We start from the raw sequence: 27,562 nt of genomic DNA on the forward strand, positions 1-27,562 counted from the left end.
CATGCACACATGGATCTAGCAGCTAACTGTGCTTGATTCCTTCTGGCAGCCCTGTCAGGACCTCGGCGTTCATGTTTACGAGATGTCACTCCAGGAAAGGTTCTTACACCTGTACTGAGCCCCTTCAAAATTCACAGCCAAGAAATATGCATTACAAATCAAAAGTCTTTTAATTTCAATTCTCATTCCTTGCTGCTTTTTTTTTTTGTTTTGTTTTGTTTTGTTTTTGTTGTTGTTGTTGTTGTTGTTGTTGTTTTTGGAGAGGAACCCAAGATAAAAGTTGACCCTGGTCTTCCACAACAACACATGTGGGTTTGCTGAAGATTTCTGAAAAAAATTCAAGTCCTGTAGCAAAGAACATCAGCTCTCCCTGGCCTCAGAAAACACACATGACCCTCTCTCCAGCTGCACCAGAGCAGCATTCTAACAAACTCCTCCTTAGTATTATTGTGGGAAATTCCCTGACCCGGAAAGGAGATTATTCCTTGGAGTTCTGACCAAACCAGATCACTTTCCTTCTCACCAGCACACTTCTCAACAGGGAAGCATGAGTAATTTCTCAGCTATCTTTTCCTTTTTAAATATACTTACTAACATCCCAGTTGGGCAAAATGCTTTCAGGGCTGAACACAAGCCTCTGTGTTTTCAAGTCTGGCAACAACCAGCAGGCACTGATATTTCCCTGGGGCTCCCAGGGAGAAGCCCTGAAATACTGGTTACCTTTGTGAGCTCCAGCAGGAACAGCCTCACATGGAGCCAGTGGAAATATTCTCAAAGATATTCCACATTACAGCTTACCTCATCTACAGTGCAGGCAGTGAACCATAATTCTATATTCCACAAAACACAAAGTGCATGATCATGTGCTCCTTGCTGTGTGGAAGTCCCTACTCAACTGCCACCTTTGAGAGCAGGTACTATCTAATCCTCACTTAAACCCTGGCTCCCTTCCTCTCCCACAGGATGCAGGCTCACTCAACCCTTCAGAAAATTCACTTATTTCCCTGACTTCTGTATGGGCTTTGTCAGCCTGGACTGGAAATTCCTTCAATACTGCATGCTGTGCCAAGTGTCATACAGTAGGGCATGGGGTAATTAAAAGGAGCAGATAATTTTGACTGAAAGGCAATGAAACATGAGCTTTGAAAGGAGCAGGGAAGGATTCATTTGTAAGAAGCTCTGCTGTGATAAGAAATTTAAAATGAGCATGTAGGTTGCAACCAGGATAACGTGCTGTTGAATACAGTGGTTACTATGGCAGGCATGCTGAGAGCTGCAAAGGCTTTGTGCTCCTCACACAGAACGTGTGTGTAACAGAACAGATTCATGTCCAATCTATCACTTCTTCATTTGCAATTCAAAAGCAACCCAGGTTTGGCTCCCCACACCTTCCATCAGCAGCCACAAAGAACATGACTACTGAAAACAGTCCGCGCCTACCCATGGACTTGAACTCTCAAACAAAAACATGGAAGCAATTTATTTTCTACAGTTTCACGACTAAAACTCTTGCTGCTGGGGCTGTCAGGACTTCTCAGCTCGATCACTAGAGCCTCCCCTCTCCAGGCTCTCCCACACCCATGCTGTCCTCTCCTGTCCATATCCATGTGACAGCTGCCTCCTCAGGCTCACCCCACACCATTGCTCCTTCTTTCTCTCTCCTCAGCTCTTTCTCCTGTATTCATGGTATTCAGACTTGCTGCTTCCCTCAAACTCTCCCCTGTCACATCCTACCCTCTGCCCAGCTCACAGCATGGGTCTTTCTTCAATTCACCCAGGCCTCCTTCTGACTTGCAAAAAGTCATCCAGATGCACAGTTTAAGAGCTGGTCTACAACTTTCTTTCTAACAGCTTCCTAAAATCACTTTATAATGCTTATAAAGCAGATAGATGGATTTGGAGTAATGCTCTAACTATTCTATCTCCGGTACCTTCGATCCCAGGATTTGAAAATTATGTAAAAATCAAAATTTAAATCCCCACATTCTTCATCTGCCTCATAATATTTGCATCCTTAGATCTTAAAAAAACCCCAACCAAAACTCAAACAAACAAACAAACAAAAACTCACCCCCCCCTCCCAAAAATAACCCAAAATCAAATAAAAAATGACAAACCCTCCTGTCAGATTGTTGCTGGTAGCACAATTTGTGACAGCCACAGCTCCCTCCGAGCTCTCTTTAAGTTTTTACACCTTACCAGTCCTCATTCCTCAAACTGAGCTTACTCTAGCACTGTTAAGGGATCTGGAGATGCAAACCAAGAAATACTTTTGGTTGTTACAGTGGGTCAGTCTTTCTCAGCTCGTGCAGGACAGCAGTGAGCCTCTGCAGACTGGGAAGGAAGATTCCTCCACAGAGAGCAGCTGCTACAAGAAGTTAATTTCCAGTTCCCTCAGATATCCCACCTTTTAAAAGAGAGTCCATCTATACAGTGAAAATTCCCCTCCAATCCTGGCAAAGCAAACAGTGGACATCCCCACAGACAGGAGCCTTGGATCTGTCCAAGCAGAGCATCTGCTGGTGTTGGATGTGACTTCTGATGCTTCAGCCATTTCTCTGGGATCTCAGAGCACAGTCAGAAAGCATGACCTGTCTCCCCATGCATGAGCTCATGGGGTATCCATAGCACAGAGGAGCTTTCCCAAGTGGAAGCTTCCAAACATATTGACAAGGAGGTTCTGTGCCTGGAGAAGAGACACCTGACATCACTCCCAGCAAGCAGCAGTGCCAAGTGCAGGCAGGAGACAGTGGCTCCAAGAGAGAGAGCACTGGGGCTCTCCCCTAAATACCCAAATTCCCTCCCTTCTGTGATAAGCCCTGTGCTCCCCACCTGGAAGGACAGGAGAATGTGTGATCCTGACCCTCCACAGGTCCTGCACTGCAGCACTCATTTGGCAGCTCCACTCAGAGAGCAGTGATTAGTGGTGCTCAAAATTGTCTTCCAAGTCAGTCACTGGGATTCAGTCAGGTTCTAATATCCTCTATCAAGAGTGACAATCAGAACTCATAATTTTCTGGGTATAATTGCCTCTGAAACTCCAACCTGTAGTTTCAAATCTTCACTTGTGTGAAAAAAAGTATAAACTTGGAAAGTTTTTACTCAAAGAAAAGAAACTATTATTTTTTACACTTATAAAAACCTCACCTCATAACATGAGAAAGTTTTGAGGGAGGAGAAAGAACAGTCCATCTGGAGATGGTAATAAATCTGACAAGAGACAGAAATTCTAGGCTCAAAGACAGAACTTCATTATATTAGGAAAAATGACTAATTACCTTGTGATTCATGCACCCTAATGGAGTTTGAGAGTTCAGTCTGCTCCATCAGTGTCATCAAATCATTGTCCCCTCAAAATTATGGCTCCTGGCCTGCTCTGTAGATCAGGACAGTATGATAGAATAATTGGGTATTTAAACAGGGTGACAATAATTTTAAAGAGCAATTCCGTGTTTTTTACATGCCTCAATAGGCCATTTTCTAAAATGCTTTGAGGAAAACCTTCTGAAGTTAGTAACATTCACTTTTTGGGGGACTAAATGAAGATCCAATAAGAGTCAGCTTTTATTTACACTTAACGACTTTGCAGGTCCTCACATCATCAACAGTGAGAAGCTCCTGTCTTACCTCACTGTTAAAATCACCAATTGTGGCAGAGCCCAGGGGTGAGGCAAAACTCATTTTCCTTTCTCATGATCTACATTACAGCATTCTGAGGGAGGGGCTCGTTGTGTTCTGTGTTTTTACGGCACAACAAGGGCATACTTGATGAACAAGGATACAAATGCTACAGCACTTCAAAATAACATGATGCATGAAAACCTGCAGCATTTATCAGTATCAAAACCCAAGACAGGGTAGGTCTTTTTGCTGTTTTGGTTTGAGTTTTTTGTTTGTTTGTTTGTTTGTTTTTTTAAATTATTTAAGCCAGAAGCTCTGCAGAGAGAGGAAACAACAGAGTTCTTAAACAGATGAGAAAGGTACACCGACCTCCTAGGTCACTGTTTTAAGCAAGTTTCCATGCAATTCTTTATTACCACACACCACCACTTAACAATACAAAGGACTTTAAATATGATAGGCAGAATAATTTGGCCTGTGTTCAACATTTAAATGGAAGCTCCCTGATATGGCTGATGAATCAGATGTGCCTGCAGCTATAGGATGGCAGGGAGATCAAGACAGAGTAAGAGAGAGAAGAGGTGGGCAATTAATCAAGACCACCTTTCCATTTATTTTGTCACAGAGCATCATCTCTGCCAGCAGCCTGTGCATCAGCCAGCTTTGGCATATTTCCAGCCAACTGTAGCCAACACTTCCCTGTGTCACCTGTTTATAAACAGCATTGCAGAGTGTCCTGGTTTAATGACAATATGTTCAAGAGGTGGGACCTCTGGTGAGGTAAAAATCCCTCTTCTCTTCTGCCTATTTCTCTGCCCCTAAAATATTGACCAATATTTTGAAGTTACAAGGAGTCTGAATGAAGGAGGAGAAAAAGATGACAATTTTAGTAAAAATAACAAAACGGAGAACAAAATAGAACAAACAAAACCAAACAATAACAGAACCAATGTCACCTAGACACTCCTCTCCCCTTTGGTTAAAACGGGAAGAACCTGGAATAATAAAAAAAGAAAAGTCCCGGTGCCACCGAGAGAGCAGCGCTGGTCCCCACGGACACCCCGCGACGCGGCAGCGCTGGAGCCAGAGCGGCTCCGGGAACTCCTCGGAGTTCTCTCCCGGCGTGGGAGCCACGGCGACAGGAATTCCTGCCCGGCAGGAAAACTGCGGCCGAAGGAAACGGCGGTGCCGGGAACTCCTGAGAGCGCCCGGCGGGAAGCGCTGGCAGCGATCCTGCCTCGGTACCGCTCCCAGGACAAGAGACAGAGCGCTCCAGCTCCAGAAACGCTGGGGGAGTGTGTGTGTGGGTGGGTGTGTGTCTGTCTGTGTGTGTGTGTCTGTCTGTGTGTGTGTGTCTGTCTGTGTGTGTGTGTCTGTCTGTGTGTGTGTGTCTGTCTGTGTGTGTGTGTCTGTCTGTGTGTGTGTGTCTGTGTGTCTGTCTGTCTGTGTGTGTCTGTCTGTCTGTGTCTGTCTGTCTGTCTGTGTCTGTCTGTCTGTGTCTGTCTGTCTGTCTGTGTCTGTCTGTCTGTGTGTCTGTGTGTGTGCCTGTGTGTCTGTCTGTCTGCGTGTCTGTCTGTGTCTGTCTGTGTCTGTCTGTGTCTGTCTGTGTCTGTCTGTGTCTGTCTGTGTCTGTGTGCGTCTGTGTGCGTCTGTGTGCGTCTGTGTGCGTCTGTGTGCGTCTGTGTGCGTCTGTGTGTCTGTCTGTCTGTGTGTCTGTCTGTCTGTGTGTCTGTCTGTCTGTCTGTCTGTCTGTCTGTCTGTCTGTCTGTGTGTCTGTCTGTCTGTGTGTCTTATCCTCTCCTCCCTGAGCTCTTGCAGTGTTTCACCTCGGGGATCCCCTTCCCACCCCCGCCCCTGCCCTCGGCACAGCCCAGAGGGGTGGAGGGTGGTCCTTCGTGCTTCCGAAACTGCAGGATGATATGAAAAAAATTAAACAAACAAAAAAATTCGTCCTCATTTAGCTAAAGGATAACACAGAGTGTCTGGAGAACAGCAGCTATGGGCACCTCCTGGCTTCTGCTCTTCTCTACTATTCCACATGGAAACCTGCACTGAGTTATCTCCATGTAATCCAGGATTCATGTGGCAGAAATGGTCCTTTATAACAACGTCTGGATGTGCTGCCTTTCTGTCACCTCCCACCCTGTAGCAAGTGAAGCAAACGTAGTGGACTCTTACAGAAGAACCCACGCTCACCCCAGCCTCCGTCTCCAGAAGGTGGCAGACATCTTTTGGATGTGGTTCAGAGCATCTATGTACTCCTCTTTAAGGGTATGAAGGGAAGGAAGGTCCCAATCTCTCTACAGTTACTGAAGTTCCCACATAACAGTCCCTGGGTTTCAATGATGGAGTTTTTCCTGCCACCACAAAAGAGCTTTGGATTCCATCCTACCCTTAAAAAGCCTGACAAGGTTTGGCAACCAGCAGCTTGTCTGTCTTTATGCCCTTATGCTCATCCTTTCCAATCCTTGCCCTCCAGCTTTCCAAACATTTCAGCATCATTTCAGTCATGGAAACCTTTGCCTTAAATACCAAAGGTAGTATATGACTGAATCTATGGAAGTGCCTAAAGCATCAGACATCTTACAGGCAAAGTTCTTCCCATAAGACATCTGTGCACAAAAAAACCCCAAATAGAGCATCAGTATGAGAAGAAGGACTGAGGGGAAAACACCCTAGACAATCAGAAAACAGATTTTGGAGAGGAAGAAACACGCTTAAGCACTTTTAACACACAAAAGGCAGCTCTGGATTATCTAAGAAGTGAACGATAGAGGCAAGGGCTGCTGTAAGGAACACACCACCTCCCACCTTCCCATCCCACCTCCCACCTTCCCATCCCACCTCCCACCTTCCCATCCCACCTCCCACCTTCCCATCCCACCTCCCACCTTCCCAGAAGACGACTGCCTCACATACTCTCATCGCCAGTTTCTTTGGGTTTTGGCTAATCCAGACCTGCAGGCCACCTTTACAAAGAACAAGGAAGAAAGATGAAATAATTTGTTTTCACAAAGAAGCCATGGGGGGGGGGGAATAACCCAAACCCCAGAAAATATAAGACAGCTAATAAGATTCCTGAACACAGAGAAAACAAACAAAAAAGAAATATGCTGATGTGGTTTGTGATTCCAGTCCTGCCACAGATGTTACAGGCACTGTGAATTGTAAGTGCTTCTACTTAATAGAGTTCTTTTCCCTTGTCAAGATGACTAAAATATACACAAAAGCAAGAATGGGCCTAGAGCAGAAAGCCCCTAACAAGCAACTGCTAACAAATGGCAGATCATGATGAGACAGTAAAGCCTGTTGTGTTGGCATGTAAACAGAAAGCTTTATTTAATGCTGTAATTGTTCCTCCCAAACACTGTCCCTGTGGATGCATGGTTTGATTTTCTTCTGAAAGTCCTTAAATGTACATATAAGAAGTCCAGACAACACGAACACATCTGCAGAGCTTAGCTGGCAGGCCAGCAGCCATCCCTGCTGGAGGACACTGCAGTACCACACACAGCCCATGCCACAAAGCTCAGTTTTAGCCCACCAAGGCCTGTCCCTGTCTCTGTGTGCTGCCCTGGCAGAGCTAATCCTGGATTTGTCCCTCACTGGAGAAGGCAGCCATGCTAGTGCCTTTCACTGCCCATGGCATGGTGTGGCACACAGCACTCGCCAGAGCAGAGGCAGGCAGGCTGATAGATGGTAAAAACAACCTCTAAATTATTAAGACACTGCAAAGAAGAAACAAAAAAGCCTGAATGTACTCAGATTAAACACTGTTTCCAAAAGATTATGGATGTCTCTCTCTAAGGGTACCACCGAAGAACTACAGACCAGGCCATGCCCATCAAGGCCAGGACTTCAGCCAGCACTCTGGCCCCCTATTTTACATACTTTTCTTTGAAAAGCTTTCCATGTGGAAGAGCAAAATCATTTGCCTCACAACAGTATTCAGACACAAATGCATGGAAAACTATCCAGAACAGTTGCCATAAAGGCTCTAGTGATAACATCAGGGAGGATCCTATCAAGAGTTTCTCCTCAAACAGGATCACTGTCTCCATTTTCACCCCTGAAACAACTAAATGTTGGTCATTTTAGCTGTTTCAGAAGGTCAGACTACCCTCAAAACAGAGGACTTTCGGATTTTTGCAATCACTTCACACTTGATCTTGAGCAAAACCTAACAACCAGCAGAACTCTCAGTCCAGAACGTTGCATATCTCTCCCAGTGACACAGTTTTCCAAGATTCAGGTTGTGCAGTCTTGGAGCAAAGCCTCCATTAACTAGCTCCAGTAGCAGCATGGCTTTAGTATTTCCAGTAACAAAAAAGGTTTGGTGATTCATTAACCTGGTAAAATTTAAAAACCTACACAAAGTTGTGGCTAATTGGCATCAGTTTATAAATTCTCACTTAGCACCCAAATATTTGACATTAAGGAAAGAAAAAAATATATGATCAGTAGAAATCTGATGGGGGTTGTTGTAATATGTAAAACATCTGAGCATTCACCAGTTTGGCTGTGAGCTCTTGTTCAGAAAACAATGTCTGGCAATAATTATCTGATCCCAAAGTAAGGGCTCTACAGGGAAGTTATTTACCCTCTCACAAAGGCCATATGATTTATACATGTTGTCATTGCCTATGCCAGAAAATTGATGACTGATTACCACATATTCATTTCATGATCAGGTATCCAGACTGAATTAACTAGATTAGGCTGCATGGAATTTCTTTACCATTTACAGCACAAGTGAGTATAACATTTGGTTTAAATCAATAAAAAGAAGGCGCTTCTAAATGGAATCCAGCAAGAACTAGAATATGTTAAAGCCACATGAATTAAATATTTATTATTTATCACTAGTACTCATTTACTGCACAAACATCTGTATTCCATAACCATAATCTGATACAATGTATTAGTGGGGAGGGCAAAATAAATACATAAATAACATCTAGTTCATTAAACATTTGCAAAGCACTGCTATCCCTCATCCATTCCCAGCTCATGGAGGACAGGTATTCAACTTTACCCTTGTGTTGTTGGCTGGATATTGATTAAAAAGCATCTCAGTTCTGCAGCTCCCTGTGCAAAGGTCACAAGATCCCTGACTGGGATATTGCATGCCCTCCATCCCTGGGGACAGATCTTCTGCAGGGCAGGACTATGGGGTGGGCAAGGGTAAGGCAGGGACGTGAAAGCACTCAAGAGCAGAAAAGCTTCTGAGAAGAGCATCACCAGAGAGAGAGAGAGAGAAATGAGTAAATTCATGTCAGACAAAGAATTTCTAAGCCCTAAGAAACACACACCAAAGCTCCTGAATATGCTATAGTCTGATTAATGAATAGGTGTTGATCATCTTATTCATTTTAGGCTTATAGATGATGTCTGCAAAATATGAAGGCATGATCTCTTTTCCAAGCCACATACTTCCCAGATCAATTAAAGGACACAGGACCTTGCCAGAAAAGCCTTCCTCACTGGAATCTCTGATTGCTTTAACAGATACATAGCAATGCTCTATTCAATACTGTTCAATTCATGAATATTTCATGACTACACCCCTTTTAATTTGAAGTTTATGAAATAACTACTATAGTAAAACTCAAACTGTTTTACTGTTAAGCCCACAATATATTTTTTTGAGTTTGTGTATGAATGTATCTTAGTTTCCCCCTGAGCTGAGGTCTAAACTGATATGCTGGGCTGTACCAGTTGTGAGATGCTCCCAGTTAATTTCTGGCAAGGTGAAGTCCCCCATAAGGACAAGGGCAGTTGACTTGGAAGTGTCCCTTAGTTCCTCAGAATACCTCGTTGGTGTCATCACCCTGGCTGGGAGGTCTAGAGCAGAATCCCACAATGACATCCACATTATTTGCTTGCCCCAGGGGCTCCCAACTGTGCCACTGCCCACTGTGAGCTCCAGACATTCCAGCCCTTCCATTACATACAGTGCCACCCCTCCACCTCTCCTGCCCATCCCTCCTGAAGAGCCTGGAACCGTCCAACAGGGCACTCCAGTCACAGGGCTCATCCCACCAGGTTTCACTTATGCAGTGATGTCAAATCTCTGGGACTGGGCCAAAAGTTCCAGCTCCTCCTGTTTGTGATCAATCATCAGTGTAGAAAATTGTTGGCATTTCAGCGTTAAAGAAGACTTGCTCTGCTTTTCCTCCTCCAGCAGACAGTGGCAAGAAAGAGGTTATTAAAGAGTTAAAGTAACTCTGTGTGAGATCGTAAGCCAGAGAAACAAAACACAACCTCTAACAAAAGCTCAGTACCACCTCCTCTGACAGGGTACAGTCGAGATCAACTTTTCTATTCAGGAAGAGCAGGCTGTCACCTGGGGCAGAACAGCCAGGGGCTGCTTATTGTTAGGAGAACAGCAGGATGTAAAGGAGGGCACTTACCAATTAACCTGAGGCAGCACATCCCCCAGAAGCAGCCCTGGATAGTGTAAAATGACCAGATAGAATAGAAACGGGGACATCCTGGACACAAGCATAAAGAAACTGAATAATCATCAGTGTGACCAAGGAAAAAATCAAACTCTGGAGGTCATCCCCTCAGTAACTAATTTCTCTGCTTCTTTTAACCCTCCTTCAAGCATCCTTTCTGCCCCTTTCCCTTTCTGCAATAGCAGAACCCTTACTTCCACACGCTTGCTAGCTATCCTTCCTCCTCTCCTTTTCCTGGAGGTTTCCATCGAGAGGAAGAAACACCTTAAAGATGGTGCAAAAAGACCATGTGCAAATGAAAGCAATTTGCCAGCACAGAATTCTTGTGCCAGAGTATCCCCCAGGCTTTTGGGAAGACAAAGGAGGAGACAAAGAGCAGTTTCAAACGGGAACAGCACAGGACCCCAGGCAGCAGGACAAGCTGTGTCAGTACCTCGGCAGCCGCGAGGGAGGGAATGGAGCCGGGAAGTTCCTCTGGAGGCTCGGCAGAGGGACCGTCCCGGTCACGGCGAGAGGCAGCCCCGGAGAGCGGGACAGGAGGGCTCCTGGGCAGAGGGAGCAGCACAGCTGGGACGGACTGACCGCAGGGCTGTGCCTGCCCCTCCCCACCGACCACACGGGCACCTCTGTAAGATCCCAGGGGAACCCCTCAGGATCCCAGGTGAACATCGTCAGGATCCCAGATGAACCCCTCAGGATCCCAGATGAACCCCTCAGGATCCCAGGTGAACATCGTCAGGATCCCAGGTGAACATCGTCAGGATCCCAGATGAACATCGTCAGGATCCCAGGTGAACCCCTCAGGATCACAAGTAAACATCCTCAGGATCCCAGGTGAACCCCTCAGGATCCCAGGTGAATCCCATAGGATCCCAGGTGAACCCCTCAGGATCCCAGGTGAACCCCTCAGGATCCCAGGCACTCCTCTCACACTGTCACTCACCTGAGCCCTCTACCTGTACCTGCACTGCCCCTCAGACAGGTGTAGTGGAAGGTGTGAGCTGTAATAATGCTTTGGTAAAATCACAGTGTTGTTACTTGCTACACTTTGCATAAATATCTTGCTGTTCTCAGGATACTGTGAAACACTTGTACCATCACCCTCCTAACTTACTTCCACCGTACCAACAGGCACGAGGCTCAGCTCAGTAACTGCAGAACATTTTCACACAGCAATTGCTGAAAGCAATTCTGAACATGAAACAACAAAAAAAATTCTGTTAATTATTCTGCAATATTTGGTATAACAACCTCCATTTATTGCCTGTAAGTATGTTCATTGCAGTGACTCTGACAAAGAAAACTAAGAGGACGTACAGTATCAAAAGTAATTAATTTTTAAAAGATGATAGGTTTTAGGGCATTTAAGGGCTTTTTGCAATGCTGGCTGAAATGTAACAATAGGAATGAACAGACTGCAGTTTCTGTTTGAATGTTTCTTGTTAGGAGTCTGTTTTTGTAGCAGAAAACAAATATTCTCCATCAACTCCACTGGCAGCTTTATCTCTCTGTAATACACAGGCAAGACATATTACACTGAAACAGCATCCAAAGGCCAATTCAAGGATAACACACACACCAGATGCTCAATTTAAGGGTTTATTTCATCTGCTAACATTCATTCTTGATCTAGACAAAACAATTTTGATGATTTTTAATTCAATTTTTCTTGTGGAAGAAAAGAAAAAACATTTTAACACTTTTTGTAAGATGTCATAAATAAATATATAAAGCTTTAAGTGTTACTTGGCTCAAGTTAAAATTTGCCTTTTATTTTTTGTTGTTTTTAAGTTCCTGAAGTGGGGGAAAAAAGTGCAAACCATACATATTCAGCTCAATGGAATGACTCCAGCCACAATCACTTTCAGAGAAGCTGAATCTGTTTGATCTACAATATGGAGGATGGAAGGTAGGTGGGGAACAGCTGTATTTTTTTACCCTCAGTCACACAACTCCTAGAAGAACTGAGTTCCTTGGTAGGTAAAGCACACAAAAAAGAGGAGAGGAAGAAAAAGAAAATCCTGCCTGCATTGTCCCTTCTGTGCAGATTGTGCAGCAGAGAGGAAAGAAGAGACAATATAAGCAAAGTCTCAGATGAAAAGAAATTACAATGGAAAATAAAATCAGATACCAATGGAGATGGAGAAAAATCCTGTGGCTATTGTGTGTTTGCCTGGCAGACTACACATAAACACAGAGGAAGTTCACATTGAGAGAGGGTGGGGACTTTTGTCTCGTCCTTATGAAAAAAAAAGATTAAAAGGGGCAATAAAAATAAGTTAAATCATATTCCAATATGTACAAAACAAATCATGCTCAGTAAACCATTTGAATATAAAATTATTCATTATAGTACAACTCTCTCAATCCAGTCTGCAGAACTGACACCTGGGGGAAAACGGGGAGGGGGAGTTGTGGGGCTTTGAGGAGACAGACTCATTTGCAAATCTTGTTTTTTTCAGCTTGCATGGCTAAGAATTACAGAGAAAACCGCCTGCAGCTGGGATGACACAGGCTTTAACACCCACGTGCTTCTCCGGGCTGCGCTCACCTTGGCACAACTCCTGTGGCTGGGGCAACACAGCCACGGAGAGCTGGGACTGTGTGCACAGGCATGAGCTCTGCTGCACCCTGGTTTACCTGAGCTGCTGCTCACTGACCTGTGCTATAAAGGCTTGGCTCTACTCCTGATCAGGCAGAGAATCCTGTGTTCACCTCTGCCTCTGGAACATGATCTGCTAAGATTAGTGAAAACAAGAACAAAAAGAGAACACAGCCAGTCCTGTGATTTGAATCCAGCAGGTAGTGCCAGTTGTATTCCAAGCTATAGCCCTGGGAATACAACATTTAGCATAGTTTGGGTGGTGAATTCCTGTAGCATTACCCTTTTTTTGTGACGTTTGGAAAATTCTGTGGGAGAGGAGGGGTTCTGAGTAACACCACCAGTAAGAAGCTAGAGATGCTTTAACCCCAGGATATGAATCTGGGCCAGGCCCTGTGCTGTAATGTTAATTATTACCTCCTGTAGCTGTCCAGTGATCTCTGTGAAGTGACTTGATGGGCTCAGAACTGAAAACTTCCTAATTGTCTGTACTGCCACTGTGGTGTCCTCCTGCCTTGCTCACACTCTCTGCAACTGCACTGCTCTTTTGTGCTCCAGCAGGACAGTCCTGGGAGAGAGGATGCAAAACCTTGTTGGGATCTTCCTTATGCTGCTTCCATTGCCATCCCAGTTTTGTAAGTAAGGGACTATGGAGTGCAAAACCATCAACCTGAAGTCCTTCTCATTTATTCCAAAATGTTGGGCATGAAGGGAGAAATTCAGACAAGCCAGACATTCACACTGATCCTTTGATGAAGTACTTTGTTTTTACAATTTTGAATCCTGTGATAGTCTGGACTGGCAACCTCATCAGTCAATCCTGCATTTTGTGACCCAGGCAGGGTACAAGATGGCACCTGACTGTCTGGAAAATTTTGGAGAAGGCAAACTCCTTCAAGAGAGCTAGCTGGGACGAGGCCAATCAGCAATAAAAACTTTTCTTCAGCAACAACACCCACCAAGCAGTGAAGTTTACACCGTTTAGGTGACTAAAAGTAAAGAAGATCTTCTTAGCACTGCAGCATGTCTCGGCCTTTCCACCTGCCAGAGCAGGAATGGAGTCTGCTCAGAAATCCCCACTCCCCATCCCCTTCTGTGGGTGTACAGGGTCAGCACAGTGCAAGATGGCAGAGCCCAGGGGCCATCCATCATCTGTGCCCTGAGAGCTGCCTGCCCAAACTGCTCGCTCACACTAACACTGCTCACTGCATAGACCCTCAGAAACATCTCACACAGCCCCAGCTTCCGTGGAGGCTTTCCAGGGGGTATCCCTGTGGATTGGATAAGCATCCAACTAAGTAAAATCTGAATTCAGGGGGAACTGCCTCACCAACTCCCCAAGAGACAGGTCGCAATCGTGCACCTGCCCTCAGCACTCCAGTGCTCACCTGGCCTGACCTGGGTCATGATGCATTGACAACCCCCTGAAGAAACACTTCCTGTAGTGAAGATGATCTTGATGTGTCTGTAAGTCACCGGAAAAACATTTTGGAAGAAAGGGGCAGATACTGAACAAGAATGTACTATCTGACCACTACTTCTGCTGGAGTGCCTTAAAGCTGTTGGTCTCCATTAATTTTAAAACTACACACACATTTTCCATGTTATTGTAGCATCAAATTATCAATCCTAAAAATAAAAGAAATAGTACCACTTCAAACTGTGGTACATATAAACCACAAAAAACTACATTCACATTATGTTAAAAAAGTTCCCTTGAACCCACTAAAGGAGGAAGATAGTGCCAGGTACATCCTGCAACCCATGTTCTGGCACACAGCACTTAGAATAAATTAATTCATGGCCTACAGCCATGACTGGATCAGCACAACAGCCAGGGTGGGGATGGCTTTTGGGCCATTCTCTTCCTTTCCATTATTTAGGATCTGTTTCAAAATGCCCTATATTTTTCATACTTTGGAATACCTTCTTAGAGTCTATAAATTTGTTATTCCCAATGTACAGGTGGAGAAACTGAGGCATGTGTTGGGTGCAGGATTTAAATCTAGAAAGTTCTGCCTCAGTGCTGAAGTGAGGTTAGCCCTCCTTTTGTGGGTTGAAGTAAAACTGTTAACAAGACAGTTTTCAATACAGTTTCATTTCTTTTGCTTGTTACTGCAATATATTACAAAGAAAATGTTGGAACAAGGTCTTCTACTGACATGCTTTTAAGGTCAGAGGCTGCCTCTGATTCAGACAACCCTGCAGAGAGATCCATTAACATCCAGCTGGTTACTCAGAGCCTGTAACACAGAAACAGCTCAGGCCTAATCACGACACAGTCCCGACAGTGCCACGCGGACAGGGACGAGCTGCAGTAACCACTTGTGCATTATGGATCCGTCACACAGGACACACAGCAAAATGCCTCTGGGCAAAGCTGGAAACTGTGCACATAAACAGTTGCTTTTTATATCTTGTGTATTGGTTTTGTGGGTAAACAGCCTGTAAAACTGCATTTTTAAAATACAAATGTTTTCTTTAGTTACAGCGACACATAAAAGCGCTGGGAAGTAGCAGACATAGCTTCTCCCAGCCTTGGAATCAAGAGATGAGCAAATGGAGTTGTATTACCTTCTCCCCCAAGCCAACCACCAAATACTACTTCATTTTGCTTCCCAATTTTCACCTAGGAGGAAACAGGGGCCATTTTGTGGCAGAAGTACTGACACAACCTTAAAGACATCGACACCACCAGCACATTCTGGTACCAGCTGAAGGCGTGAGTAACAACGTCCCACTGTGCCTGCAGACAGGAGAGCATGTGCTTGAGCACTTGGCAGCAGCAGGATGCAGACCTGACCAAAATCCATCTGAAATCAATAGGAAAGACATCCTTTGACTTTGGTAGACTTTGGCTCAGGGCTGTAACAGGGCTGCAATTGAGCCCAAAGTGCTGTTTGTATTTTTTGTTCTCAAGTTTTCAGTCGTCTTTACTCTTCTGGAGAAGAACATCTCCAAAAGTAAGGTGTATCCCCCAGGGTGTGCACAGAAGAACAAAGCCCCTCTTTTGCAAAATTCAGTCTGAATTTGAAACTGTTGGAAACAGTGTACAGAGGCAGAGAGAGAATTAAAATACAAACCAAGCAGCACATCAGTGGATTTGTGTGATGGGAACGGGATGCTGTAAAAATGACATGTTAAAGTTGAATGCATCAGCTCTCTGCCTCTCCTCCAGTGATTTCAATGCCATATTTGATTTGCAGTTAACATGGCCTTTGAAAATCAAATCATATTCCATTTGGTTCAGAGTTTGCCCTAAACAATAGCTGGTTCAGGTCTTACAGGCTGAGCAATAACGGGGTGAGACATGAACCAGGCAAAAACTACTTCATTTCCATGCTTTCAGCCAAAGAGAGAAGTGCCTGCAACAGCAAAAAAATAAGCCATACTTTAATTTGGTGAGTGGGAAGAGGAATTAGAGAAGTCATTGTTGTTCTATGACTCAAAAGTCAGTAAGCAGAACCTGGTTAGACTGTCCCCACACTGGAGGATTAAACTTACATGAGCCTCTAAAAAACAGCATTGAAAGAGAAAGAGTTCTGCTTTGAGAGTGGTCTGAGACTAAAAAAACATTATCCATGATTCTCCTTTCCAGTTTTATGAACACAGCTTGTTCATTTAAAGTAAGAGCTGCAGAACAGGCACCCTGCCAAAAGACAATGTGCACCGTGTCATAATTAATTCAGACCCATAGTCAGAAATTTTCACAGCTCTGGAAGAGAGCTCCATCCTGTTCCCACTTAAATCAGTTCTACTGACTTCACTGGAAGCAAGCTGATGCCCATTATCTCTTGATAAAAGCAAGTAAAAATAACTGTAAAAATACAGATAGGGTACATCTGTATGCTTATTCTGGGTCAGTATTTCTCATAGCAACAAACAAAACAAAATCACGCCCTCGTCATGTTCCCATTAATGACTGATCATTTGCAGGGTCTTCCTGGAACCTTGTTGTGCAGATTTATGAGGGAGTGTTTAAATTCATCTTCCTTTTCCTCAGTATGTAGGATAGGGTTTCCATGTGCTGTTAACACATAATACTGATGATGGCATGAGCAGCACTGGTGTAGGGTGACAGGATGGTATGTGAGTGTATGTTTGAGCCCATGTGGAATTTCGTTGGCTTTTATCTTGTTTTGGGACCCATCTGGGAAACAAATCTGGGAGCTCTGTGCATGAATTCTCTATTATTTTTGGGATGAAGTTGCATATGTACATGTGATACCAGTGCAATGTATCAAAACCACTGTGCTAAGTACATATCCCAGGCCATAGTCAATTTGCTTTAATGTTTCTCATCCTCTAGCTATTTTTCTTCTTCTTTTGTTTTTATGGTGCTCTACGTTCTGGCAGTGGCTGCCAGCTGACACACTGTGACTGCCCTTGTGCTCAGTTCAGCCTGACAGGAGAGCACATCCCCAACTCAGTCACCATTATCAGTTACAAACAACGCAACTCCTATCCCGCCTCCCACACAAAAGAAAACCTCTGTTTCCTTGTTTTTTAATTACGTGTCTTTATATCATTATGCTCAGGGAATAAATAGATTTTTAAAAATCCTACTTCTGCCATTTGTGTTTGAATTGTGAGGATAAGAAACATTCTTCTGTATTTGGCCTTACAAGTGGGTAACTGCATTTGTGCATTTTTTACCTCTGCATTAGAATGTTGACCCTTTTTTTTATTTTTATGTATTTATTGTTTTTTTTAAGAATCTCATCGGTCTTGTAAGAAACAGTAAAAAGACCCTATGCTTAAGGAAGCAATCTATCTTCTGTTTTACAGACTTGCTTTTAAATAAAATATTTTTTTGTTGTTTTTGTAATTTTACTTCCATGATCTCTTATATGGAAACCCTAGAATATCATTAATATAAAAGTCTGCCTAGGCTACCACTTCTCTATAATATGGCTCATGTAGTCCTCAGTGGGCAAACGTCCTTGCTCTTCGGTCTCTTCCTTGGGAAGTGCTTCATTGGACCGGTGAAGAAGCCTCTCTTCCCGATTCTTTATCCTCTGCTCCATCCTCTCCAGCTGCCGTTTGTACTGGTAGCGCTGTTGGAAGAGGTCCTTTGCATAGTCATAGAGCTGCATGTCCAAGTCATTGAGCTCTTCGATCCTGCGGATGGTGTCATTGTCCACCTCCACCCCCCCTGCCCTGGTGCTGTTGTACTGCATAAAGGGCCGGATGAATTTCAGGTTAAAAGTTCTCTCAAACAGGTACTGAGTCTTTCTCTGGAACTCTGTCAGGCCAAAGAAGGCCATGTCTTTGAGGTTTTTTTTTGCGCTCTCCAGCAGGATCTGTGCTCGCTTGTTCTCTGGGATGAAGGACATGTTGTAGCAGCCCACCAAGCTCAAGTCAGCCAACATCCTCACTTGGCGGTTGTTGGCCAAGTTATAGGGGCAATCCATGAACTCCTGCAGCGTGCAGCCCGACCAGTCTGTGCCTTCATAGCACGATGGCAGCTCTTCAGGAGTTGGTGTCCTGCCATCACACATGTGCAAGGAGGTCTTCCAAGTGGCTCCTCGTTGGACGTGACGCCATTCACTGAGGTAACGAGATACGGGGTCTCTCAGCAGCGTGATGTAGTAAAATTTTCTACAAGAGGAAGAGAAAATAGAATAAATATTCTGCTAGTAATAAGAAAGATGCTTGGCAAGCAGAAATCTGGTGCAGACAGCAAAAAAAGTTGAGTAAATCAACATCACAACATCCTTTCCACCGTATTCTTGGATTATTTTCTTTCAATATCTCATGCGAAGGAGTTTGTGCAACATTAGACCCACGTTTCCGTCTCTCACAGCCCCACATTTTAGCCTTGCCAAGTAATAACACTTTCACCAGGACGACATCCACTTCCAGCAACAGACTGCAATGTCAGAACAAATCAGCAGGAGTGAACCAATCGACTACCTTCAGAGAACAACTGTGACTCCAGGGACTGCCTGGCCTTTCACACCAACCACCATGTGCCCTCTGCATCAGCCAGGACTTGCTCCATAGTACAGCCCAGCAGCCCATCTGTTTATGAGCTGGGCCTATCACTTTCACTTCATGCAGATGCTGACCAGGACACCTACTGCTTGATTGATCTGCTGCCGAGCTGGAATCTGGGAGTCTGCAGTGAGTAGCAGGATAACACCACAGGAAAATAAGTGAAAAACAATGGGAAATCAGGAATGCAATATGCTTTGCAGAAAGAGAAGACTAAGCTGATAATGAGCAATAGCAGCAATAATTTATTCCCATTTCAGCCAACCTGATATCAAATCAAACAAACTTGAGATACACTTTTGACAAATGAGACTAAAAAGAAAGAAAAAGCAAGACAATCAGGAAGAACACACATAGTGACATGGGGCATTCTTGCTGTTCCAAGTATAATGCAGTCCCCAACAATACAAACTGTCCCTAGAACTGAAAACATGACAGCTGTACAGAGACCCTCCAGCTTCAGCCCACCTTGAGCCTGGAAAAAGTTCTGGGATTGATAGTGGTGGCAGTCTGCAACAGCCCTCTCCAGACATAGGGAAATGGGTCTTTTCTTCTCTAATTACCAGTAGCTCAGGACTAAAGAGTCTCTGTGCATTTCTAGAATGAGGAAATACCTCTACTTGCTAAGGCTGGCAGGGAATTAAACCCACATGCAGGTGCAGGGGGCTGTGTGACCTTGCTTTGGCAGGTAATGCACACATGCTACTGGAAATGTTTCCTATAGGGGTGGTGGAGGATCTACCTCCCCATCAGAAGTGCATCTCTGGAATGCTGCTCTGGCTCACTGCCCTGCCAGCATGGCTTGGGAACACCAGACGTGATGGCCATTGGAGGCCACTGCACAGTTTCTTGAGGTAAAGAAAAAGTAAAAGTATCCTGCTTTTGGCTAGTTTTAAACCACCCAAGTTTTCCTAGCACGTGCAGTATTATTCTTCCTAATAGTAGCCTAAATTACTGCAATAAGAGCAATTTAATTTAAAAAAAAAATACATCAAAGTCATTGCCCAGGAAGTCTGATATTAATGAATGTTTGCTTTCCCAATTTATTACTAACTTGCAGAAGAGTTGTTCCAAAACAGTCAATTTTGGTCTTTCCAGCAATGGCAATGGATGTCCATTCTGGCTCCAATTCCTCTCCTCCTCCTGCCTTCAGAACCAGGGCTGGTAAAAACATTTGCTATTTTTAGAACCTTTTCCATCTCTCTTCATAGCAAAAGTATCAGGCTGTCTAGTAATACTGCCCAGTACTGTCTGTGTACAGGGAGAGGGGAGAAAGAAAGGGAGCAGAGTACAGAAGAGAAACACTTCCCTTAAATCTACCTCTTTTTCATTCCTTTGCCTTGCAGCCTGTAACGATTCCACTACCCTGACTGTGAGGCAGCTGTGATTTATACAGTCTGAGCTAAGAAACCTCTAACAGATGGGGATAAAATATGACAGTGGAAGGAAAAGGAAGGCAGTGATGAACACCAGATGTTCAAGTGACAGACATTGATGCTAAACACTACCAGCAGTTTTTGACTTGGGAACTGCAGTGGACTTTTTATTTACACCAATGTAATCCAAAGGTTGCATTTATCCCTGAGCAGGTTGAAGCCCATCATTATTTTCTGGCTTACAGAAGCAACTACGAGGTTCACCTAAGATTAGGGACTCATTTGTGAGGTATCCAAAGACACAGGAGGAGCTGATTCCTGTCCAAACCTGCTGTCTGCACAAGTATGGATAGGGAAAAAAGGAAGAATTAGCATCTGCATTTGGTAGACAGGGGAACCACAAACATTAATAAGCCAAATATACAATAATATATTATTATAAATGATAAATATAATAAATTCAAATGGGTGTTTGCAGCAGAACTGGCACAAAACTGATTCCTGTAAGCCTGAGTCCAGCTTATGTTCTCTCTGTCTCTGTTTAAATTTTAGGAGTCAATTAGTAAATCAGGTTAATAAATATCATGCAAAGCTTCAGCAGTCCACTGAAACAGAGACAGCTTGAACAGGACATGGATTGAAAAAAGCTTAAGGAGCAAGTATTTCTTTCTTCACACCTGCTCTGTAAGAGTTCCTACCTTAGTTGAGGAGATACACTAGTAAATATTTTACCATGAGTGATCTCTCTCAAAGATTCACCTCAGAAAACACAGGAAAATAGGTTACATTTTTTGAAATTTTACTGAACTCTTTCCAGCTCTGTCACACAGAAAGTGCTTGAAGGAAGGAGCTTGCCTCCTAACACAGAAATCAAATTTTTCTTTGGAAACTGTAATACAAGCAGTGGAACCAGGCCCCTGAAGGTACTTCAGGAAGCTGCCCCAGTGGAGTATAAATAAAATTAAAAAAACCTCAACAAACAAACCCAAACAGAGACTTCAAAGCAAAAGAATAGTTTAAACTGTGTAAGTTGAGACCCACCATGGACATACTGAAAGTTTCACTCCCAAACTTGTATTTAGCTTTCTGGAAGGATCTTAGTTTCTGAGGTACAGATTCCCTCAGCTCTCAGGCAAGTGAACAGCTCATCTTCAGGAAGACTGGGACCTCAGGAGCCAGAGATGTGCCACTTAGATGTTAGATGGATGACCATGGAACTATGCATCCAGGGCACTTAAGAGGCTGAAGTTTCCATTCCCAAAGTGCAATACTTGGGGATTGCTTTTAAGTTTAGAGAAAAGGTAGGTAACTCTAAAGCATCATCTGTTAGCAGCATCATTAGAACCGTGAGAAGGTCGGGGGAACTCTGTGCCAGCGTGGCTGAGAACATGGGCAGTGCCACTTGTCAGCAGGGGCTTGAAATTCATGAGGAAGCACACGCCAGTCTGGCCATGCAATGCCAAGTCTCACTGGCCTTTCTGGACTGAACAAGCCTGAGCAAGAAAAATGGACATTCGGGTTAGTAAGACACTTTTGTTTTTCCTCCCACATGAAGTGGGGCAGAACCTCATGAATGCTCTTGCAGGCTCCCCTTATATATCCCATGGGGTTGTGATCCACAAGGGGACAAAGACAAGCAGAAGCCGAAGTCTTTTCTTGGATCACTGTTCCTGGCAGCCCCAACAAGAAAATCCACCTGAAGCTCCCTGAGGCACTTGCAGAGTTGCAACCTGGACCTGCACGCAAGCAGCACAGTTTTGTACAAGGAAAGAATCTCTAGTGTACCTATTAAATAGAACAGAATTAAAGAATGTTTTTGATAAACAACCCTGTATTAGAATTGAAGTTTCAGGAAGAACAAAATCCAATATTAGAAAGGAAGGGCAATCCTGTGGTTGTAGTGCACAAATGAATTCAGGAAACCTCAGTTTAAGTGCCCCTTCTGCCAAAATTAGCCTGTGTGTCCCAGACAAATCTCTCTCTCTGCCCCTGTTTCCCATGTGCGAAGGGCTCACAATGTTTCCTTTGTCTGTTTTGGAAATTCAAAACATAACATCTTTTGGAGCAGGAGCCGACTCCTTCCATGATTATGCAAAGCCCCTGTTTCAGCACGGATGGAGGTCAGAGGACAATAGTTAACTGAAGGCATATTTTCATGACACAGGCGTCAGAGGCACTGCTGCCCCACAGGATTCCCATCCGGATTTCTCCTTCCCACTCTCACAGAGCAGCACAAAGCAGCCTTAGTATTGCCAGCAGAGGTATTTTGCAGGGCCATGCTGCAAATGTAGCCACTGAGCAGCCCTGGGTTAAAAATAACCCTTTCTTTTGTGGCTGAAGCCCCCTTTTAGTAATATTCTGTCTTAGTTCCTGTAAGCAGGTTCCTCAGCTAATGAAGGGAAAATGCAACCCTTCTTCCTCTAAAAAAACAATTCCTTCTCTTCTGCTAACAACCAGTCAACATAATTCTGATAAAGTGACAGCTTCTAAATATGATGCTATTATCTCTCTTCATTTCCATGCTTTCCTACACTCTGATACACTTTTCTTACTTCTCACTCCTGGTCTCTAAAATCTGCCAAGAACTGCTTATTTGACTGTGTAATCCCCTATTCTTTGCTATGCTTAAATGCTTCCCTCCCACACAGCCAAAATATCTCATTTTTTTTTATTTCTACAGGTTCTTCACTGAGCTTTCAAGCATCCCTCACAGGAAAAGCAAAATCTGTAACAAGTCCTTCTTGATTACTGTGATGGCCTTCCACCAGATAAAGAAAAAATATGGATAGCCACTTCCAACCATAAATGCTTCATCTGCCTGCCAGGAGGGGGAAGGGTAAGGAAGCTGCATAGGTCAACTTCAACCAAGTAATCCCAAATTCTCAAAGCAACATGCCCCCAGGCTATAATTTTTCTCCTGATAAAGAATTAAAAAAAATTATAAAAAGTCTTTCTCTATCCTTGCTGAATTAACTGAACAGGGTGTCCACCACTTGCAGGAATGAGGAATACTGTTTTGTTTAAAAGAAGCAGTAGCACCGAATTTGTGGCTGATTTAAGGCATCCTTGTAAGCCAAGCCCATGTATTACACACTCCTCAAATCATTCGAGAGGGTCCTTATTCCATTCCTACTGGCTCACTGTAAATAGTTTATCACTGAAACAACCAGGGATTTTGCCTCCCACCAGTGAAATTCAGATGTGCACCTGCCCTGCCCTCAGGGACTGAGGGAGGAAGAACCAGAGCACTCAGCATCCCCCCTGCGACCACCTGAACCCTCACCTGACAGAGACACTGAAGGAGACTGCCAGGTAAGGGTTATCTCCACTGAAAACAGACAGTGTATCCTTAAGGAACAGGTCCAGCAAGGACTTACAGGTAAGTCAGGTGTCTCTAATGACAGACGAGCTGAGAATGTGGCAGATGAAAGGTTACTAAGAATTTATGTTCTCATTACAAAGTCATACTAAATGTTACCTACAAATAACAGATGTATGAAAAACTGTTTTCCCCTTCTGCACAGAGAAAAACCTTCTGTGACAGTGGGAAACTCTGGGATGCAGAACCCCCTCCAGCCAACCCCATCACCTGGTTCAGTAAAAGCTGCTTCCTGGCTTATTCACCAGCAGTGCATCAAAGCCATTCTTACCATTTTTAAAGCCCAACCTTGGGAAGACTCCACATAATTCCCTTTTTCCTCTACAGTCAGATTTCTTGCATAACAAACACATTCTCAGTTAGAGATTGGAATTTAATATATGTACAATGATTACTTCCTTTGGTAGCAAATAGCCCTAATTTTCCTGAGTCTATTTCCTCTCATCTGGTGTTCATTTACACTCTTCCTGCATTTCACACACAATAAACTCTTCAGTCCTTTAAAACTCATAGAAACAGAAAGAAAACCCCACACAAACAAATAAACAAAATAAACACATCTTTTCTGTCCCCTGCATTTAAAATAAACGTTGCAACACAAAGCCCCCAAAGCCAAGAAACTGAATAGCAAACCCGATCCTCCAGCTCTCAGCCTGGGTAAACAGCTACACCAACCATCTCCTTTGCCAGGAAAGGAGAAGGGTGTCAGTGCTTGCCTTGGGGGCTGGGTTTGTTTTGCATAGTTGTGTTTGTTTTGCCTGATGGTTTCTGCATTTGGGACTTGGCTGTATTAAAAGATAGGATGTCTGGAAAGGTAACAACCAACCCTTACACAGGCTCTGCTCACCCTCCAGATCCTCACTCAGGGACTGGTCCCAGGGTCTGATTTCACCATGGGCCATTCCTGGGGCAGTGGTGCCAGAGCCACTCCAAACAACCCTCAGGCTGCTCCAGGAGTCAGAGGCAGAGGAGAAGAGCCACGCCTCTCTTTTCCCCCATGTGTTTCATGAAATGTGGAGGATTTTGAACACTCTGAAATCCTGATGAGGCAGCTTTTCATCATCCATGATAGTCACACTGCAAGTGCCAGCCCAGGCCATGGAGCTCTTGTGTGTGTGTATCTGTGTGCACCAATGCCACATCTGTGTGCAAGGGCACTAGGAGCCATAACAGAGGCTGACAGTGAAAGAAGAGAAAAAACAGCAAGCAGTAACTCAGGCATTTCACAAGAGGAACACCCACCCCCCCATCCACTCAAAACCGTTTTAAACAAAAGCTCCCTTTTGGTGTTCACAAGCCACACATGGGCTGAGTCACGGCTTAAAAACACCAGAGAGAGTCAAACAAAACTGCAATGGCCTTCTCCAGCCTGGTGGTGAAGAGACCTGCAGATGTGAAACCAAGGAAGAGGTCAATCTGTGTGCTTGATCCAGTCACCCCAGAGCAATGCAGCTTTGATTCTGGAATCCCCAGGAGCGGTAATGCTGTGTGTCTGCACACACGGTGGCTGCAGCACAGTGTGAGGTGTCTCTATTTAAAGCTGACCTACAGAGAAAGGCAGGTCTGCAAAGCAATAGCTAGAATAGTATTGCATCTATACTCCTGTTACATAGAAATTCCTTCTGAATTATACAGGCAAAGGCAGCAGAGCTGGAGTGGAGACACAAAGGATGTAAGCCAGCCACAAGGGCAGATGGGTGGAACGTGGTTTGTCAGAAGGCTGGGAGGGGACACGGAGCCTTGGTGCCCACCTTGGGAGCGGCAGTATGGCCCAGGCTATTGCACACTGATTGCATACATATGGTAATACCAGGGAAGGTTTCATGCCTGGAATCAAATGCATCAAGATAGGTATGGCTCATTCCCTTGAAACCATCAGAAATGGACACGTTCAGGACCACCACTTCCGTGAATGAAACGAGGGTGCACTTTTATCTCAGATGCTAGTGTTCATCCTACACTGTTACACAAACTCAGCCCTGGTTCAGACTTGTTAGCAACGTACTAATAGGCTTTTACCCAGGAAACAAGTGTGGTCCTATCACCCTCGTGTCTCATGCCTTTTATATCCAATTAACAGAACAGAAACAGACTGCGAGTTTTAACAGCATCTCTGCTTTTCATAAAAATTGCGCTGCTGTGTAAGCACAAGAATTTCCTGTTGAACTGTCTCTTTGCAAACAAGTTAATCTAAAAAAAGATACATGGCATGCTCTGAACCTTAGGAGTGAACCGCCAGTTCATTTTTCAAAATGACAGATGTGATGAAAATTGGCCAAAGGCTTGGAAAAAAAAAGTGGGGGTCAGGGTGAGGGGAGCAGATGGGGGTGGAGAGGAAGGCATTCCAAAGCCCTCTGGAGCCTTGGACTCCTCTAGGACCCATTAAAAGCTTATGTTACTTGCACCGTTTATAAACAAGCGCTTTCTTTTGCCATCATAACCTTCCTCATATCAAGAGCTTAGGAAGTGTTGACTGCTGTCCTCTGCTGAAGCAAGGCACCAAAAATGATGGCAAGTTACAAATCAAATGCCTTTGATTTATTACCTTTCCCAAGTTCAGGAGGTTTGTTGTGATTCCTAAGTGACCTCAGTAAACTGCCTAATCAATAGCACATCGGAATGCCGACAGACGGCAGTGGAAAGTTTCGGTGCCAGAAGGATTACATCAGTGCTGGCAGAGGACACACGGCAGAAAGGTGGACTGCAACTCCTGCCTGTTCTTTGCATTCTTTTGCTTTTACTATTGCCTCTGCTGTCATCAAGGTAGGAAATTTCAGGAAGGAAAAAACATGGCTGTTCTCCAAAAGAAAAATTTTCACTCACTTCACGTTATTGGTTCTATCACAGAGACTGCCACTTGTATTGATTTTGGCATTACACAAAATACAGATTTCAGTAACACATTACACCCATATTTACTCTAAAATATTTGCTAGAGGTATCCCCTTTTTTTTTTTTTAGTAGTTTCTCCCTGTATGTGGCCACATTAGAACCAAGCAAGAAACAAATCAACCCCTCAAGAGTAATGAGACATTTGCAATGAGATACTGAACTTTTCATCCCTGTGTCAGAGTGTCCCACTGGACATGTAGCATAGGATATCAGTTTTCACCCCAGCACCAGGTAAGTGGAAAGCATCTGGGATCTCATTCCAGCTGCACTGTAAGTGCTGTCCCCTAATACATTAGCAGTGCAGGCTGCCATGGCACGGAGCCTTCCCCCACGGCACTGGGACTGAGCTGCACTGGTTCTGCACAGAAATCTGCACAGCTTCATGAGTCTCTGCCCTGGGGAGAGAGAGACTGCCAGGCATTTAGCCTCCCCAGGTGTCAAGATGGATGCAATTAATAAAACAAGTGAATATTTAAACTAATAAAGTAGGATTTCTGCATCTGATCCCTGCACACTTCAGGATGCACAAGAAAGAATGATCAGCACATTGCCACACGGAAAAAAGAAAACCAGAAGCAAGTTGATAAAGTGCAAAGACAAAGCAGCAGTAACTATGCAATATGTAAAGATATTTATTTGAAACAAGTGTAAATAAAACAGATAGGCTGGAATTTGCATTTTCTTTTGAACTGTAAGTCAGCTTCTCTTGCGAATCACAGAAGCTCCACTGGCTGTGAGATTCAAAAAAGATTCAAGAAAAATGTAACAGCATGATAGACAGGAAATATGGCTCCTTGAAGAAGATTAAATTATAAAGAAACCATACAGGAAGATTAAGGAAGCAAGAATAGTCAGAGGAACAGATATTGATTGCTTATGCAGGACAATTGAATTTTTCAGCAAAGGGAGGCAATATTTGTGTCAGACAGCTGCAGCTGCAACACTGCACCCCTGAGTTGCTGAGTGATCAATCTTGTTCCAATCAAAAACTGATGGATGGCTACTTTTATTGATCTGAGTGGGAAGACTCTGAAAACAGAATCGAGATACACAGAATTTTTAAACTGGATTGACATATCCTGGACATACAATGGACTAACATTATAACTTTCAGCCAGCCAGTGAACATCAAGAAACAAGACATTCCAAAGAAGAAAAACACGGACAGCAGCTCAACCCATTCCTAGAAACAGGTACAGTGGAAGGACCGGTTTCCAAAGAGCTCTGCAAGCCA

At 44.0% G+C, this 27,562-nt stretch overlaps 1 protein-coding gene across 1 annotated transcript in view; it reads right to left on the minus strand.

Moving 5' to 3' along the window:
- Positions 1-11,665: 11,665 nt before the first annotated feature.
- Positions 11,666-27,562, minus strand: part of HS6ST1 (heparan sulfate 6-O-sulfotransferase 1) — a 186,785-nt gene continuing 170,888 nt past the window's right edge. Inside the window, exon 2 of the mRNA XM_032697807.1 lies at positions 11,666-18,285. Coding sequence (XP_032553698.1) covers positions 17,577-18,285 — 709 coding nt within the window. The 3' untranslated portion in view covers positions 11,666-17,576. The remainder of the gene's footprint in view (positions 18,286-27,562) is intronic.

Source organism: Chiroxiphia lanceolata, chromosome 10, assembly GCF_009829145.1.
Source record: "Chiroxiphia lanceolata isolate bChiLan1 chromosome 10, bChiLan1.pri, whole genome shotgun sequence".
Classification (NCBI taxonomy): Eukaryota; Metazoa; Chordata; class Aves; order Passeriformes; family Pipridae; genus Chiroxiphia; species Chiroxiphia lanceolata.